Source organism: Aythya fuligula, chromosome 21, assembly GCF_009819795.1.
Source record: "Aythya fuligula isolate bAytFul2 chromosome 21, bAytFul2.pri, whole genome shotgun sequence".
NCBI classification, from domain to species: Eukaryota; Metazoa; Chordata; class Aves; order Anseriformes; family Anatidae; genus Aythya; species Aythya fuligula.
In genome coordinates this window covers 4076687-4094567 of record NC_045579.1, presented here as the reverse complement: position 1 = coordinate 4094567, position 17881 = coordinate 4076687, and the positions used below count along the sequence as shown (strand labels likewise).

Here is a 17881-nt window from a genome sequence, read left to right as displayed (position 1 = left end):
TTTAATAAGCTGTTCTCAGCTATAAAGCTGCAGTCAGCCTTTGTCAGAGCAGATAATACTGTCCCAGACAGGAAAATAGTTCTGATAGAATAGACAAAAGACCCCATCTAAATAAAAGCTTCTCAAAAAACAGAAATGAGAAGAAAATCCATTAGTTAAATTAATGAATTATGCTGTCTATACTATATAGCCTTTAATTTCTAAAAGACTAGAATTCAAAAGGTTAACTACTGAAGCAAAATCATTCTGAAAAAACATTATCTGGTTTACTCCGATCCTAGTTTACAATTAGACAAACTTGCTTATTTACAGTGCAGTTATGCCCTATAAATGCAATCTACATTACAACTGATCATGTTAATTTTCTGTTTGTAATCTATGTTAACCACCTATCCTCTAAGTGACTATTATGTGTCAGACATTAACATCACAGTGGACTATTTACATTTAAGACTATTTTTACTCCACTCGGTTCAATGGCAGTTCTCATTGAAGTTCAGGTCTTGCTATAAGCCTAAAATACACACACTGCAGGTAAAACACTGACATTGCACTACATTAAGCACAGGATTCCTCAAAACAGTCACCTTCATTGCTGACAAATGCAACAATGCTGACAGCTCCACTGTTGCCAAAAACAGCCATGCCATCAACAACTGGTACTGAATCTACTTTTGGGTTTAAAAGTTGGTTTCTAAACCATTACCAATTCTAAAATAATTTGATATTATTCTTACTTTCTGTACCTGAATTTCTTAATTTTTTATAACCCAAAGCACTACAAGATGGAATCTAGATACTTTTTCCCCTAGTAATTATTTCCTGCCTTATTGCCATTCTTTTCTTGCTAGCAACAAAGTTACTGCAACAGGAGTTAGTACATTTTGCAGATCAGCAGCAACAACATAAATTGAATTCAACAACAACTCAGGAAAATGTTTAGCTTGTCAAGGTTCTTAATGTATTCACAGAAACTCAAAACTTAAGATCATGTTTTTAGGAGGTCGCTTTACCATGACAGCCAAAACCTCTGAATAAAGAGCCATAATTTCAGAAACACGCTTAAAAATTAAATAGGCACACTGTCAAAAAATAGCCTATCACCTTTACAATACAGATATAGATCTCTGTTTATCCTCTTTTTAATATTATTTTCTGTCAAGTTAGAATGAAGAGTCATGGCCTTTGATACTTAGTTATGTACTTTGCTCTTGTTTAAGAAAATACTAATTTAACTTAGAAAACACACATCATGTGTAGAGTTTAAGCAGCAAAGTGGTAGCTTTCCTCTCTTGAAACATTCCTGCCACATCTTATAGGAACAGGAACTGTCTGTCTGCAACTGGCTAGTTACACATTCTCTGACAGGTGCCAAATCCCAGAACAGTTGAGGTTGGAAGGGGCCTCTGAAGATCATCTAGTCCGACCCCCCTGCTGAGCAGGATGACCTAGAGGACATTGTGCAGGATGGCATCCAGGTGGGTTTTGAATACCTCCAGAGAAGGAGACTCCACAACCTCTCTGGGCAACCTGTCCCAGTGCTCTGCCCCGCCCCCCCCCCAGTATTATATTAACGGCACATCGATTCACTTGCAGCCAAATGCTCCCTTTGATTTTAAAATCATCCTATAATCTGAAACTATTCAGGATTCTAACTTTCTTGTGAAAGCACTGACCTCTGCACAGCACCACCACCTGATAATTAGACAGCTACAGTTGCATCAGTCATCTAAGAGAGCTTCCCACCCTCCACCCCTTTTTTTTTTTTAAATTTGTTTCTACTTTAAAGTTATTCTATGCTATCTCAGAAATCCTGGGAAATAATGGTAGCATGCAGTTCTACACCAAGAGCTCAAATAAGAGGTCACAGAAAGGGCTTCTCATTGCCATTTCCTTGCAATGCCCTGTCATTTCAACACAGAATGTTAAATTTCTCCAGAAGTCTCTCTACAGGGCTTCCATTGTTTGTCAATCAAGGCTGGGACACAATGACACTCATTCATGCACACAGTAAACAAGCAGACAAGGGCCAATGATTAGTATACAGTCTCATTTTGGTTCTTCTGCAAACAGTTTGTAGAAAGATGGTACTTAAAATAAGCTATGTCAGTTTTTAAAAGATGCAATGCACTCCTAGTATAAAATACTTAGTAGGGAGCCCAGACAGAAATTAAGACAACTTGAGAGCAACTTAAATAATCACCCAAAACATAACTCACTCATTAGGACTGTTCCTGAAAAAAGATCTGCTTGGTACAACCACATGCAAAAAAAAAAACAAAAGTATTTTAATAGTTAGAGAAATACACATTCAGAAAAGTTGAAAATAGCCGATTCTTTTCAAAGACAGTCATAACAAGGTTTTGTTTTTTGAGTACCACTTAGTGTTTAGCCTCAGAACTTATGTTACTGAGAGGTACATAGACACCAATGTTACCAAGTGCACTTTAAGGTTGTTTACTTCATGTCTTCTGTTTGAGAACCCAGGAGATTTAGGGTTTGTCAATAGGTTTTGCACCCCCCCCTTTTTTTTTTGCAACATCTTAAAAATAGAAAAAACAATTACAATGACAGAAGTCCAATGCTGCTGACAACTGGAGAGACTCAAGCCTCACACACCTCTTCATTGTTTTGCCTTTTCTACTTCAAAACTTGCTAGAGCAAAAACTTTGTCTCCTGATCCTGTGAAAGGAAAAAATATTTCCAGTAAGTATTAGTAGAAATCGCATTTTAGAGAATTTCCTTACATACAACATAAATCAAGCAAAACATTTGAAATCAAAAGAAATCAAACCTGCATTTTGAAAAGTAGAACACTTGAGCTCATAAAAAGAAAAAACAGAGACATACTGATTTGGACAGCTCCAAAACTAACTATGTAGAGAGCTGCTAATGAAGCACCCTTTTGAACAACAGGGTTCCCACCTTGCCTGCACTCAGAAAGAGGAGCACTGGGAGTTCAGTCACAGAACTAGTTCATCTGTACCCTGACCTAGTCTGGCACATTCCTGCCATTCAAAGCTCTTTCATCCCAATTCTAACAGTAAAAATAGAATGAAGTGTCGTGCTTATTTAATGCATATTATAAATGAACTTTTGGTCTTGTCAACATGATTAGAGTTACAACAATCATGGCAAGGAGAGTGCTTTAAAGCTCTATTTTGACAGCGTGCCAGTAATTGCAGGGTTCTCTGCATCGAGCAGAGGAAAAGGCTCTCCTGAAGAGTCATTAATGCAAAAAAAGTATTGTTTAACTGTACGAGCAATATGTCTGCTTGAGACAGAGCATTCAAGGCTTCAGCATTATGTGGAACACTTGCCTTTTTGTGGCTTTTTGGCACTGAGTTTATTTGCTGCATTTCTTTTCCCTGATGGGCAGTGTATCAGAGTTTCATTGTTAATAAAAATCAAAAAAAGCATGTCAGAATTTAATGGCATGAATCTTTTGCTTTTATTTTCTGTTTTCTAGAGAATCATACGTATTTCTAGTTATCGCTGTCTGAAGAGGCAAAGAAATTGGATTTTATGCGAATGAAAACTTACCAAGGTCAGTGGAGACTTTCTCAAACTGGCTCAGGGCTGCACCGGCATTTGCTGACAAGAAGGTCTCCTCATCAGGTGTCAGCTAAACCAAAAAAGGCCGTAACTGAACTTGATACCTTAACTACGCGTACCCCACCGTATTCCCATCATCTCCATCATGAAATGTGACAGCTTACAGGGATTATCAATTTGCAGTTTTATCTAATACTAAAAGCCAAAGTAAAAATGCAAGCTACTGCCCTGCACTGAATTACCTTCCTCAATACCCTCTGTCAGTCCAGAAAGGACAGTGTATGCGCCACTAGGTTTCAAGACCTCCACTGGTAATTTTTGTTGAATTGGTCACCCTGCATCTTTGTACCATCTGCAAAGGATGAGAACTACCTTTTTTTTCTGTCATGTGGTCCATACAGTAAAGAGCTAAGCTCTCAGCTCACCTCCTATCATTTACTGACGAAAGCCAAAAGAGAGCCACAGCCAGCTTTGACCACATTAACAGTGACCTAGAAAACCGTCTCTTCCTTTAAAGTGCTGTAAACCATCGGTGACATTTACACATGTAGATTTTGCTTTCATGTTTGTGTTCTGATGCCTTGGTGACAGATGCCCATAAAATATTTACAATAATGAAGCAATAACCTACATTTGAAAGGTTCAGATATCTAAGTTAAAATTCACTCATTTGAGTACCTCAGATACATCCTTATTAAAGCGAAGAAGAATTAAATGTGTCAAACTACCCACAGCATTTGTGTCAATTTAACAATTAAAAATACAGGCTACAATAGAACATCAGGTACAAACATTTAGAATCATGTCAGATGTAGGGAAAAACTACTAGTTACCTGTCTTTGCTGTATTTCGTAAGCAAGCATCGAACTACCTAACATTTTGCAGTACCGTGCAGACAAACACGTAATATTTACCAACATTTGTCACGTTCAGAACAGATGAGAAACCACTATCCTGGGAAGTCCTCTGTGAATTAGGTGACTGATCATTTTAAAAGATAGAGACTGTCAAAGCATAACAGAGTGGCTTGTCTGTGGTGACCCAAGGAACTCATGCCAGGACCTTTGGGTAATTTCACAGATTCCGTTCATAATCTTAATTAGATGTGAATCTTTATTAAACGTTTCCAAAACACTTTTTTTTCCTCTGACAGTCTAACAAGAACAATATTCTGAGGAAAAGCACTTGCTAACATCACCTACCTGGAACGTACCTCCCTTTAGCACCACACTTGGTATTTTCCATCACATTCCCTCATTTACTAGGAAAGTTTAACTACAGAGACACATAGCAATTCATTTTCTTCATACACCTTCAACAAGAAGAAATAACTTCTCTTCCTCCCTCTAGCGGTAAAAAAACACACCACACACACACAAAAGCAGGATTGTTCTGCACACTGATGCGATTATTGGGGAAATACATTTAACATCTACATCTCAAATGTGTATATCTCACACCAAGGAACAGATATTATCAACAATGCAAAACTGAGTTAAAGCTCAATGTGTGTCAAAAGTCTGACAGCTCTTGCTAGGTGGACAGGAGGTAGTTAGCAAGTAAAAGACTTGTATTGCAGTTTTCGTATCATGATCTTGTAGGAACTTCTATGTGATTCACTCCTATGGTCCAACAAAGACAGTTATAGTCTTATATAAATGTACAATACTATTTGGCATGTTTAGTAGCGAGTGCTTCAAGACATTTACTATGAAAGCAAGCTACATTTTATGATTTGTTCATAAAAAAGTTATTTCTTCTTTTAAGATTTGTCTTCAGTATACAGATAAAACGTCTATTCACCAGCTAGCTTTCATGCTAATGCTTTACCTTCTCACCAAGCTTTCTGAGGGCGGTCAGGATTTCAACTTTCTGTTGCGTGTATAGGTCTCGTCCCAACTTTCCAACCATTAAGTCTCTGTCCATCTGGAAACAAAAGAAAAAAAGCAAAACATATAAACCTCTCAGCAGTTTCACTCAATAAAACAGCATGACCACTGCAACAGCCTAAACATACCATCAGTAAGCACGGTACCCATGGAAGTAAGGGACAGACCTACCTATACTTCATAAGATGGCTGCACATTTTTTCTGACATTGTGCAGATACTCTGCACCTGATGTGCAATTCATTCAAAATTATGGATTCACACATCACTGGTACACAAGGGAATCATATTTCACTTAATCTAAATCTCAAATTCAGTCATGATCTGAAACATGAGTGCGCTCTCCAGCCCCTCAACACAATTCTAGATTCAAACTCTTCAGATCTTCCATCTACAATTATACTCAGCTCACTTTCTGTTAACCATATTTTTGTTTTGAAATAGCAAGATAGAGAATAACTCATATACATTGTTGTCCCCATTACCACAATAAATATTTGAAATTGGACAAACTCTGAAAGATAACTTCTTTATCTCCTCATGATGCTACCACCAAGCTTCCTAACACACTTGGTACTCTCATTGCAATCATTACAAATATAAATCAATCTAGTTCAAATAAACTGTTCTTAAAGCAAAACAGAAACCTTCACCTCTGCCAACCTTGTCCTCAATTGCCTTGGTTGTTTCTTTGCAAACAATCTAATTACTTCTGGAGTTTTAAATGCTTGGCTGATGGCTGCTTGTATTGCCTGCAAGGAAAAGTACAAGAATGACCAGAACTAATAGCAATCATAAACTATAGCTGCATGACAAGATTAATGAAGGCTGGAAAGCATCATTAGTATCCTCTGCATCGTTTGATAAGAGAGCTTTTCTTTGTTTGCATAACCATGGGACTTAGATGAAAAAAATATCCAACATTTACGCAGGGCTTGAAAAATCCACTAATTGGTGCAATTATTCTGAGAAAAAGATGTGCAACTTTTAATTAGAGTCCAGGTCTTAATTAAATTTCCAACATCTTCCTGATATCATCAGGACACAAGTGAATGTGCTGTGCTATCTTAAGCAGTTTTTATGCCCACACTGACAATTACAGTTCTAAGAGTAAGCAGAATGTAATTGATGAGGTCAATCTCCCGTTGCTATTCAAAATACTCTACAGAATATCAGAGCTATTATATTAAATCTCACCACAGTTATTTTTCGACAAACCATGATATCTCTGGAAACAAAACTCAAAACATAGGGCTCGTCAGGAACAAATCATGTTTTCATTAAACACTTGAAAAGACAGAAAATGGATCAGAAGTTTGTTAGTCAACATAAAATAAGATCAATACACCAGAAGAACTTGAATTTACAGTCACCATTAGTCTTTTCATTTGGACTGGGATGACTCTCTGAAATACAAACCAGAACGTATAAAATGCTATCCTTATCCTTCTTAACAAATAGGCAAGAACTTCGTTTCTCACCATATATTGTCCTGGATTGTCTCTCACACCTTTTAAATTATTTAGTAACATTTTCTAATATTCAGGCCCTGCAGTTTCCCACATTTTTTTCTACAATGTTATCACTGATACTTTTTTCCCCCTCCTGTTTTAAAATGAAGAGACCTAACCAAGTACATACACATGCATTAAATAATAAAAGCATTTAGTGCAGAGATGCAGGTTTCACATGCCCCTGTATAGATATTATAACAGACCACTTAGATTTATTTCCTGTTTTGCTGAGTCCAGGCAGAATCCAACCTACTTTTAATAACACATCAGTCAGACAGATCTGAGTAAGAATCATCTTTACCAGTTGCATGCCACTGAGCTCATCCACCAAAGTCATATCTCCAGACATAATCTTCTTCAGTGAGTCATTGATCTCACTCAGCTGTTCTAGAGTTTCTTTCTTTGTTTCTTCATACTCATCTGCATCTAGTTCCTCTCTAAAGAAGAGCCAACAAGATGTATTAAATCACAGGATTAAAACTGAGATGTCCTTTTTTTCCATATTACATCATGGCGTATCACGAAGCACATATCCTCAAATAGCAATAAAAATATTCACAGCACTTAACGTTATTCCACTTCTAGCCCTCTTAGCTGTTATTTGGCTCATGAATATGAGTTTGCTTCTTGTTTTTGTACCTCTTCATAGCTGTCCATGCAGTTGTGTTGCTTGTACAAATTCATTTGCGTAAAAAGGCAGTGACAGCTCCGAGCTACTAAGCACATGGTGCAACGTTAAAAAATTTATTTGGGATCTCAACAACAAAATGCAGTGAGATTGCCTTACTTAAAAGTAAGGTGGATCAAACTATCTGAAAAGCCCACCTCCTCACTCCAAAACCATCAAGTGATTCAGGCAAAAAAAACAACAAAAAACGTCAACCCTTAATCCTGCTGCTTAAGCCTTGGTAAACTCAAAGAATGACACACAGAACTGTTCTTGAAAATACAAGTTTTTGTTTTTCTATCTCAAACTTTACTAGCCTACAAAGAGCTAAACAGTCAGGAGTATCACATGAAGATGTTAAACAAACTATGGAAAAATATCCACAACCAAATCTATAATTATAAGACAAAGCAAAATAAAAGCACGCAAAAGCAAATAACTGATATTTAAAAAGTTTGTATGAAAACTGAGAATTCTGTGAACAACTACCGCAAGTTAACAAGTCCCACTGAAATATAAAATTTCAAAGAAAATAGTAATGAATATTTTTGCCCTCATTCTCCTCAGGAGGATAGAATGACCTTAATAAAAAATGTTTTTTTCACATCACTTTTACTACTTAATATTAACATCCTATTGTAATTTTTAAAAAATAAAGCCACTTCAAAACACAAAGCCAAAACAAAAAAAAAAAGACTTTTGAAAGGTACAGTTCTCTTCTGTCAAACACTTAAGAAAAATATTCCCATTTAAGAGGAAAGCATCTACTTTTATTACCTGCATTCCTCCAGATCTTGAAGCTGCTGCATTAACCTATCCAACTGCTCTTCCAAGTTCTGTTTTAGTTTAGTGGTCTCTGTTGTTCCTCTTGAAGCCATTTTTAGTTTTCATAAGAAAATCCAAAGTTGTTACATAACACTCCTAGGAGAAAGAACGCATTACTGTTATGTATCAACACCTTAAAGCACATTTTAAAGTGATCCGATTGATCAATATATTGATGACAGAATGTCTAATAAAAGCACTTTGAGATCCCAGCAGCAGAAATACTGGAATATTAGGCTGGGTCTACAGGATTTTTGTAGCAGGAAATCATATGCCAAGATAGTAACTCAAACAGCCATATCACATAGAAACATCTCCAAAACCCAGCGTCAGTTACCAAGTGACTTTATGCCTCTCTATAAAAAACCAGCAAGCTCTTATAGGATTCTTTAGGTTGGAGAAGACCCTTAAGGTCATCAAACCAAACCATCAACATCAAGTCCACCAGCAAACCATGTCCCTAAGTCCATGTCTCTTCAATACCTCAATACCTCCAGGGATGGCGACTCTGCCTCCCTGGGCAGCCTGTTTCCATGCCCAACCACCCTTCCCGTGAAGAAATTCTCACTGATATCCCACCTAATCCTCCTCTGGCACCAACTTGAGGCCGTCTCCTCGCATCCTACAACTCCTCGATTTTTATTCTTCACCTTCTCTACAACCGCCCCTTGCAAAACAACTTCAGAGCCAAAAACCCAAATTTAGGAGCCTGAAGCACGTAAACACCCCACTTGAAACCATTAGCTGCAGAAAAACAGAACATTCTAGAGAAAATCCCTGCTTTTTGGATATTCAATAGGCCAAGTGGCCTGAGCGCAGCGATCCGAAGGCTGCACCCAGCCGAGACGCCGGCTCCCCGGGTACCGAGCAGGCGGCCCCCAGCACCCGCACGGATGCCAGCGGCACCCCCCGGGCTCTGGAAAGCACCCGGGAAGGCTCCACGACCCTCCCGAGTACCACGGCGAAGCGGTAACGGCGAAGGGCCGAGGGAGGAGACGGGGAAAGAAGCAAGGCCGGCAGCGCCCGGCAGGGAGGGGAGACCGCAGGGGTGCCCGCAGGCAGGGAGGGGAGCGCGGAGAGGGATCCGAGCCCCTCCGGGATCCTCCAGGATCTCTCCGGGATCCCCCCCGGTTCCCTCCCGCCGCCGCCTCACCTGGGGCAGGCCGGGAGCGGGGCGCAGCGGGGCCGCTTCCGGAGCGCCGGGGCCACGGAGATGGCGCCGCCCGCAGCGGCTCTGGGAGCGGGAAGGGCCCGGGTAAGAGCCGGGGGGATCGAGGGGACCGGGGAGGGATCGAAGGGACCCGGGGGGGCCGGGCAGGGCAGGCCGGGCTCTCCGGGTGGGGGTGGCTGCTGGAACGGGCCGGGTAGCGGCGGGCCCAGCGCGGGGCAGCTGGTAGCGGAGCTTCCTTGTGTATGCTGGCGGTGTGATGGGTCTGAATCTTTCTGGTGGTTTTTTTTGGTTGTTTTTGATAAATGGGTGTTTTCCTCGGAAGTTTGGAGGTGGTAGGCCGAGGCGGACTCACCGCGCTGCCTGCGCACCCGTGGAAGTGAACAGCGTGGGGTGCGGGACCGGGCCAGGATCCGCTGTGGGCACATCCCGGGGGGGTCTGTGCAAATACGTGTCGGGTGTCAGGGCTGCGAGTGGTGCATGCTACATGAAATCACACACAAGCACGCTGAGACTTTATATAAACGTACATGTAAAGGGTCATATACATTACGTTGCACTTTTTTTTCCTTATGAAAAAGTGAAAATGATCCACGGCATCCTATGCTTACAGAAGCAATAACTGAGCACAGCTTTACCTTCTTTCTTTTTAAGCCTCTACAGAGGGATTTTACTAACATTTTATGTAGTACTTGATATCAGGGAGCAATAACGGATGTGGCTGTTTGCAGTGTTGTGAAACAAACCACACTTAACTGACTGCACATAGCTTGTACCAAAGAGTTAGCTTTGTATGAAGGTCATTTCGTACAAAGCAGGTCCCAGCTCTGTAGGTACTCTGCTGGGTATAAGGATGACAAACTAGCGTCAGTAATCACAGTGATACCTCCTGTCATCTGCACTGCTCTCCACATCAGCCATGTAGCTGTTTTCTATGCAAATGGTCCTAGACAGAGGATGTCAATGCAGATTAGGAGGCTGAGAGTACGGGCAAACTGTGATGTTCTTAATTTCTGTGCAGATATGCAGTGCTGCAAGGTGATTTTATGCTGCAATACCTGTCTGTTTCTAAAGAGCGCAAAAAAGGATGAAAAAGGACGTTTGACTAACTCAAGAAGGCACTATACATTTTCATCTTAAAATCTTCAATTTTTCCCTTACCTTATTTTTTTTTTTAAGCAGAAAATCAATCCTTTTCCAATTTGCAGTATGAGTCACTTTCTTTAGCAAGTGGGGCTTTATGCATTACAAAGGCAAGTCCAACTCCTTTCCTTGCCTGTTCCCATAGTAACTCTTCGAGCTGATGCCCCTGTGAAGACTGCATTCCAAGTAACACCAAACCCTTCGAATGCTGAACTACTCTGCAATAATAAAGAATATTTTAAAAGTTTGTGAAACTCAAAAGCACAGAAAAGTACCAAAACTTGCAAAATGTACCTCGTAAGATGCCTTGCAAGATTTCCTTTTATTCAAGGGCTATTTGATGTTAGTAGGTAGGAGCTGTTAAAAGATTCAGCTGTGATGAGATATATCACCACTGTGGCAGCACTGAGCATTGCTGTTTCTTTGCAAAGAAGACTGATCATGAGGCTGACCTTGTGGGATTTTTCCAGGCAGATTGTGCTGTAGAAATAATGGCAGACCATTCAGTGCTCAACCCCAGTGCCTCAGACATCTCACAAACAGTAACAAGCAGCAGAATGGCCCATAATATATTCCAGTTTTCATTTGCTTGTTCAGGGCCAGCCTAGGAGAAACCATCGTGGCAAGCCAGAATGTTCTCATGAAACACTGAGGAGCAAAAATCCATGCAGTGGGAGCAGAAATGAAAATGATGAGTGGTGAAATTTACTTGTTTTCACCAATTCTTAAACATCTTTCTGAAACTCAAGTTGCAGAATTGGAACAGTGCAATTGTATTTTTAAAAAGGAAAAAAAAATCTGGTATTTAATTGCAGCTTTCACTAAACTTTTTTAAATTCATTTTTCTTCTATCATTAGTTTCACCGGTATACACAGTACCTGCTTTCCACAAAACCAAGTAGATTGGTTGTTTTCATGTTTAGGCCATAGCACTATCTTGCATACTAGGAGCATGTAAAATAAATCCCAAAGAAATGTTAACCCTCCTCTCTTCCAGAATTTAATTCAATATAATGTTAATTATGTAGATTTTGCTGAAAATAATCACTGCAAGTTACAGCAGCAGCACTGGGAACTCTCAGAGGATATTCTATTACCCACTCTTAGCACCAGAAGTAAGGAAGTTATTTATAAGGAAGTTCCCTGCAAATGTGTCTCTCGGCACTTGATTGGCATTGGCATCTGAAAAAAAAAAACAAAACACAAAACCAAACAACTATGACATTCTAATAAAGTTTGTCCTGGAATTGGAGACCTTAATCTCTCCTCCTGATTTTTTTGTTTGGTTGTTTTTTGTTTATTTTTGTTTGTTTGTTTGTTTTTTTGCACAAGCTGCTTTTCTTTCGAGTGGGCAGTACACTAGCTTCTCTTTTGATGAGCTGTCCGTTTTTAATTAACTTCTAAAGGTGCTTCCTTCTCTTGCATATAGGAGGGAATTACAACTGCCAAGCTAACACATGGACAAGGCAAAGTTAGGTTCACGTATCTATTACATATGTTGTCCTCCTTGCATTCTATTCAGGAATAACAAGGAAGAACTAGAGGGAGTGTTTTTAATCTCTTAAAAGCTGGATAATGCAGTATCACATGAATGATCACAAGGCAAATGCTGATGGGGGGAAAATACAGTGATCAATTTGCCCTTGAAATCATCTGCTTATTGGCAGCACAAATGAGTAGAAATAATTATTTTTGATCTCTCTCACAGTAACTAGGCCCAACGTTCTCCTCTTGGCTCTGTAGCTGTGAGGAATGGCTATGGAAGATCCCGACAAGAAGACTGAATTAGTACTGCTGGCCTGTGGGTCCTTTAATCCCATTACCAACATGCATCTCAGGCTATTTGAGCTGGCTAAAGACTATTTTGATGAAACAGGTAGGATGGTAATTTATATCATTCAAAACAGCTCTCTATCCAGACACTTAAATGTTAAGGTGAATATTTTGTTTATGCCTGTTTGACAGTGATAGATATTTTTGGAAAACTGATTAGGTATTGAAGCTAGTATGAGTATGTATCCTACTGACTCCTCTAGGCTAAATACAGTCTCACTTATTTGCTGCCTTTTACTAATTCTAATGAACTAAAGCACTGGTTTTATAGTTTTTCTGTCTGAAATCAGAAAAGCATGAGCAGATGTCATAGAGATATATCTTTCTAATATTTCTTACTGAATATTTAATTGTGCCTCCTTGTACAGTGGCAAAAATATACCGTACTTTTCCACTGGGCTAGTTATTAGAGCTGTCACTGATGTTCTTAAAGACTGCAGTGAACAATGAGTGTGTAATAGTTTAAATACAATACTGTGGAAATAACATCTGCTCAGCCACTTTTCATGTTCTTGTGCGATACGCTTTTTTTTTCCCCCACAGGAAAATACAAAGTAATCAAAGGAATAATTTCACCAGTAAGTGACGCATATAAGAAGAAAGGTCTGATCAGTGCTGATCACCGAGTAACTATGGCAAAATTAGCGACCAAAAACTCAGATTGGGTGGAAGTTGATGACTGGGAAAGCAGCCAGAGTGAGTGGGTCGAAACAGTAAAAGTTTTAAGGTATTCTTCTGTAAAATCCTAAAAGTTTTAAGAACCTATAGAATAATAAGGAATGGTGTTAGCTCTTGCAAGTTAGACTAACTCCAAATCATGTGAATAAATAAACTCAGTGAAGTCAAAAGTACTATTTGTATAAACATTGTAAGTGAAGGATTGCAATGTTAGTCATGAACGTACACGAAATGTGCCTGAGAACAGCTTCTAAGACAATATATTTTTTCTTAGGCTCTATTTATTTTTTGTGCTGAAAAGATACTCCTAAGAAAAGACAAGAGACTAGAATAGGGTGGGCATAAGCTATGCAAGCTTCTCTCATTTGATTTCGTTTGTGCTATGCTGCCAATTTGTGTATTTAAAGGCTAGCATGAGAATCATCTAAAGTAATATCTTTTTTTTTTTTTAATGTTTTTTGCTCTTTCAGTCACTGCTACTTAACTGAGGTTCTTCTTTTTCTTTAAAAAACAAGGAAACAAACCTTGTAGTTGTTGCTTTGAAATCTCTGCACTTTTACCATCTTATAAGCCAACTCTCAGAAGTCCTTCCAGCAGATCAGTTCTTGGATGGGTTTTCTGTGAAGACACTACAAGAGGAAGTGGTGAAAGGTTATTTAGTAGATAATACTCTTCCCTATATTCTCTTGCATCTTTAAAATATCTTAAATACCTCTGTTTTGCAGGTACCATCATCAAAAGCTTTTGTCTTCTGATCCCACTAATAGTCTGCAGAATGCTTTACCTTTAACAAAGCCAGGACGGAAGAGGAAACAGGAACCAAATAGACACGACCCTATTAAAAAGAAAACTCAGAGTCCAGATATAAAAAGTTAAGTCTATTTGCAAATTAAATGCTTAACAATAGTTGCTATTTCAAGGGAATTGTGCTGATGAGTAACCTTTTTTATGCTACTTTTTGTTTCTGATTTTAGTGAAAAAGGTTACTCATCTAGATTCCAAAGCATAAATGGTGGGTTTTGGTTGTTTTCTTCTTTCCTTTTATGCAATCCCCTTCACCCCTTGCCATGCAAAAGCTAGCTCCTCTTCTGTAACTCTACAGAGTGTCACATAAAGTTTTAAAACCATTACAGTATCCCTTCCTAATTAGCTATTCTGAAATCCTCTCTAGATTTTCTTTTACTTTGATCCTTTGATTGATTCACCCCAAAGCTAAATAAGCATATTAGAGTATATTTTTTGGTCCTCTTGAATGAAAAGGCTTCCATAACCTTTTGTCAGAGAAACCTTGTCTTAAGGCTACTAATTGTAAACTCTATGCTCTGAATATATATATATATATATTAATTTCATCTTAACCAAGATAGGAAGAGTTGGCCTAGATATTAAATGTCCCCATCAAGCTAGATAAAATCTGGTGGCCTAAACAAAGCCCAGTTTCTCATTTATTTTTCTTTTTAAGGTACCCCACAGATTAAACTGCTTTGTGGAAGTGACGTGCTGGAATCCTTTGGGATCCCCAACCTGTGGAAGTTGGAGGACATCACTGAAATTGTGCAAAATCATGGCCTTGTATGCATCAGTAGGGCTGGAAGCAACGTTCAGAAATTCATCTACGAATCTGATGTTTTGTGGAGACATAAGAATAATATTCACCTTGTGGAAGAATGGATCACAAATGACATTTCCTCCACCAGGATCAGGAGAGCACTGCGGAGAGGCCAGAGCATACGTTACCTAGTGCCTGATGTAGTTCTGGCATACATAGAAAAAAATAATCTATATAATCTAGAAAGTGAAGACAAGAATGCTGGGGTTGTCTTAGCTCCCTTACAAAAATACGCAAGTGATTCCAAGAACTAACAGGCACTATACAGCAAATTTACTTTCTGCTGTGAAAAGGTACTAGTCGGTACAGTTTTTTTTTTTTTTTAGTTTTTATTTTCTTGTTTGTTTTTGGTGACTTTTTTATTAAATAGCAGGCAAATTCTGTGGCTTTAGTAGACATGTAGTTGCTGTTGAGGTTTGGTTTGCTTAAGAATTGGGCCCACACAATCTTTTTTAAAAATCCAGTTAGAAGATTTTCACTTTTAAGCATATTGTCACAGTTCATGAACTAAATACAAGAATTCACAGCAGTATATGAGAATAACAAATTGATGAACAGATAAATGAAAATGTTCTGATTTGTTTTAACTCAGACTGCTCTGACTGCTATTTATAAAATAGGAACACAAATGTTTTTAATAACTCACAGTGCTGTAAGTAATAAATCCATTTCATTTCAAAACATACCACTTACTGATAGTAAATCCCTATAATTACTACTACTTTTTAAGTTGCTAACATATGATGCAACTTAAAGAAATGATTTAGCTGTACCCTGGAAGGGAAAAACTTACTCCTGGCTGAAATGGCGCTAGATAGATCATGCTTTTAGTTGCCTGCCTTTCAAATATGAAGCCCGTTTACTTGCTCTCACACAGTTTGCTCCCCAAATTGGCTTGTGCTTTACTTTTCCATTCATGTTTCCAGAGCTGTAGATTCAGTTCAACAATGTTTCTCATAAGAGGATGGACCTACTTCAGAAACTGGTGTATGGCCATTGATTTAATGGAAAGAAGTTAATAATAGTGTCACTGCAGATTCTCAGACAGTTGTCCCTTTATTTCAAATAATAAATGAGCCTTTACTTTTGAGCCAAATATATGTACCTAGATATGTTTTTATGTTAGTGGAGTTGAAAAGAAATAGTAGGACACTAATACTGTTCATAAGTGAAATGTTTTTCTTTGCTGGAAATCTGGTTTAGAATCTAAAAACATATTGTCTGTATGAAGTGAATATAAACTAAAGAGGCACTGTGAATGTCATGGTAATATAATTCTACCTCCCTTTCTTTGCTGTCATCCCATTTTTGGTTTGGATTATGTGCCTTAATAAAAATGTCAAGGTTTCCAAGACACAACCTAACAGGTCAACAGCTTTTTCATACTATCTTCTCAAGACAAATCTGTTCACGTTTCAGATCAACAAAGCCAACAGAACATGAAGTTCTTGGTGTGCAGAATGTAGGTGGTGGTGGGCAAGACTAGAACCATGGACTTGCTTTGGGATCATAACTGTGATAACCTGTCATCCTTATTCCCTGGCAGGTGATTCCCAAAAAAGAATGCAGAGGTGTGGCCTTCACTGAGAGCTTAGGGTGAATCTGGAAGCCAGAAGCCAAACACAGAACATCACGGGTTGCCCTAGAATGTGCAGGGCTCATATAGAACCCATCAGGAGATTAAAGACTCTAATGGGAGAACGTGTAACCTGCAGTGGAGCTAGGATCACATATACGAACCTGGAGCCTCACAATATTATAAAAGTACCATGTACTAGAATCTCTGTTCTGCTAGCTGTGTAAAGGTGGCCATCTGTGGTGGTTTTACTTGGGTGGGCAGCTGAGTTCCACTACAGCCACTCTCTCACTCCCCCTCTTCAAAGGCACACCATCTACAGGTAATGTACAAGGAAATCTTTAGTGTAACAAAATCAAGGCACAGCTTAGAAGGTCATCTGTAACTCTTCTGTGACATAGAGTAGCATCACAGATAGTAGTTTGTTTTTTTTTTTTTTCTCCTTGGTGATTTCTGCATCAAATGTGCTCAGTGCCATTTTTTCCCTTAGAGCTTAGGCAAGCTTACACAGTCTTTTGATAATGAGGCTGGGTTCATGTATCATCAACAGTTACAAAGGCATTGAAGGACATATTAAGCCCCTATGTCACACCTTAGCATCAAACTGCCATTGAAGATAAACTATATTATTGATGGTGCATGTGAAAGGATAAGATCTATGTTATTCTTTCGTCTGTTGTCTTTCTTGATGGTTGACAAGAAGAGAGAGCAGGAAAGTGTTATTTTCAGCATGCACGTCAACAAGTGTGCTTCTGAATAAACAGAGCAGATATTTCCAGTAGGAAAGCACCCCATTTATGTGGCCACTTTTCAGAGTAAAACTGCACTTTAGGTTTATTCTTCCAAATAATTACATTGTTATATATTGGTGCACTGTGTAATTCTAGAGAAACTGCATATTTAACAGGATGTTTATAAAGCTGTGATCTTCAGACAGTTATTTCACTGCGTTTTAATGTAGTTATATGTGATGAGTCTTCCGATAAAATAAATTGCATGCAATATGATAGTTTTAGTCATTAACCAAATCTGATGTTTGATGACTGCATAACTTTTAAGTAGTAATGATGTCAGTATGGTTTTGTCTATACAAAACAGAATATTGGTCAAAAATCATGGTGAATATGGATCTTTTGTTTTACCAGTGGGATCCAGAAATCTCCCTATCACAACACTAGAAGTAAACATATACTGACAATCTGCTGTTCTGATCAGTTCTAAATATCAGCATCACAGTCAGTGAGGTGTCATATTCTGAAACGTTCACGTAGTAAAACATGCAAGAGTTGACTAAGTCTAAGAGAGAATGTATATACTTGTAAGGTTTGGGAATCATGCAGTTCATTTAACTTCTTTATAGGAGTTGTAATGCATTCACAGATATTCTGCAAGAAAAAAATGAGGCTTGCTTTCTTGACATTATTG

The 17881-nt window shown here is 38.7% G+C and overlaps 2 protein-coding genes across 4 annotated transcripts; one reads left to right on the top strand and one right to left on the bottom strand.

Annotated features, from left to right (window-relative positions):
* Positions 1 to 1590: 1590 nt before the first annotated feature.
* LZIC (leucine zipper and CTNNBIP1 domain containing) lies at positions 1591 to 9997 on the bottom strand. 3 transcript variants are annotated; one of them, XM_032201372.1, is made up of 7 exons: positions 9973 to 9997; positions 8402 to 8545; positions 7259 to 7394; positions 6097 to 6195; positions 5386 to 5481; positions 3544 to 3625; positions 1591 to 2682 (listed from the first exon to the last, which is right to left on the bottom strand). In XM_032201372.1, the coding sequence occupies exons 2-7, from the start codon at positions 8500 to 8502 to the stop codon at positions 2624 to 2626; spliced, it is 573 nt and encodes a 190-aa protein (XP_032057263.1). In that variant the 5' UTR covers positions 8503 to 8545; positions 9973 to 9997; the 3' UTR covers positions 1591 to 2623. The 3 variants fall into 3 exon arrangements, with proteins under 3 accessions (XP_032057263.1, XP_032057262.1, XP_032057261.1); XM_032201371.1 differs by lacking the exon at positions 9973 to 9997 and adding an exon at positions 9603 to 9664; XM_032201370.1 differs by lacking the exon at positions 9973 to 9997 and adding an exon at positions 9029 to 9580.
* NMNAT1 (nicotinamide nucleotide adenylyltransferase 1) lies at positions 9646 to 17654 on the top strand. The gene is made up of 5 exons (XM_032201369.1): positions 9646 to 9704; positions 12469 to 12636; positions 13137 to 13320; positions 13997 to 14142; positions 14734 to 17654. The coding sequence occupies exons 2-5, from the start codon at positions 12513 to 12515 to the stop codon at positions 15132 to 15134; spliced, it is 855 nt and encodes a 284-aa protein (XP_032057260.1). The 5' UTR covers positions 9646 to 9704; positions 12469 to 12512; the 3' UTR covers positions 15135 to 17654.
* Positions 17655 to 17881: the final 227 nt, after the last annotated feature.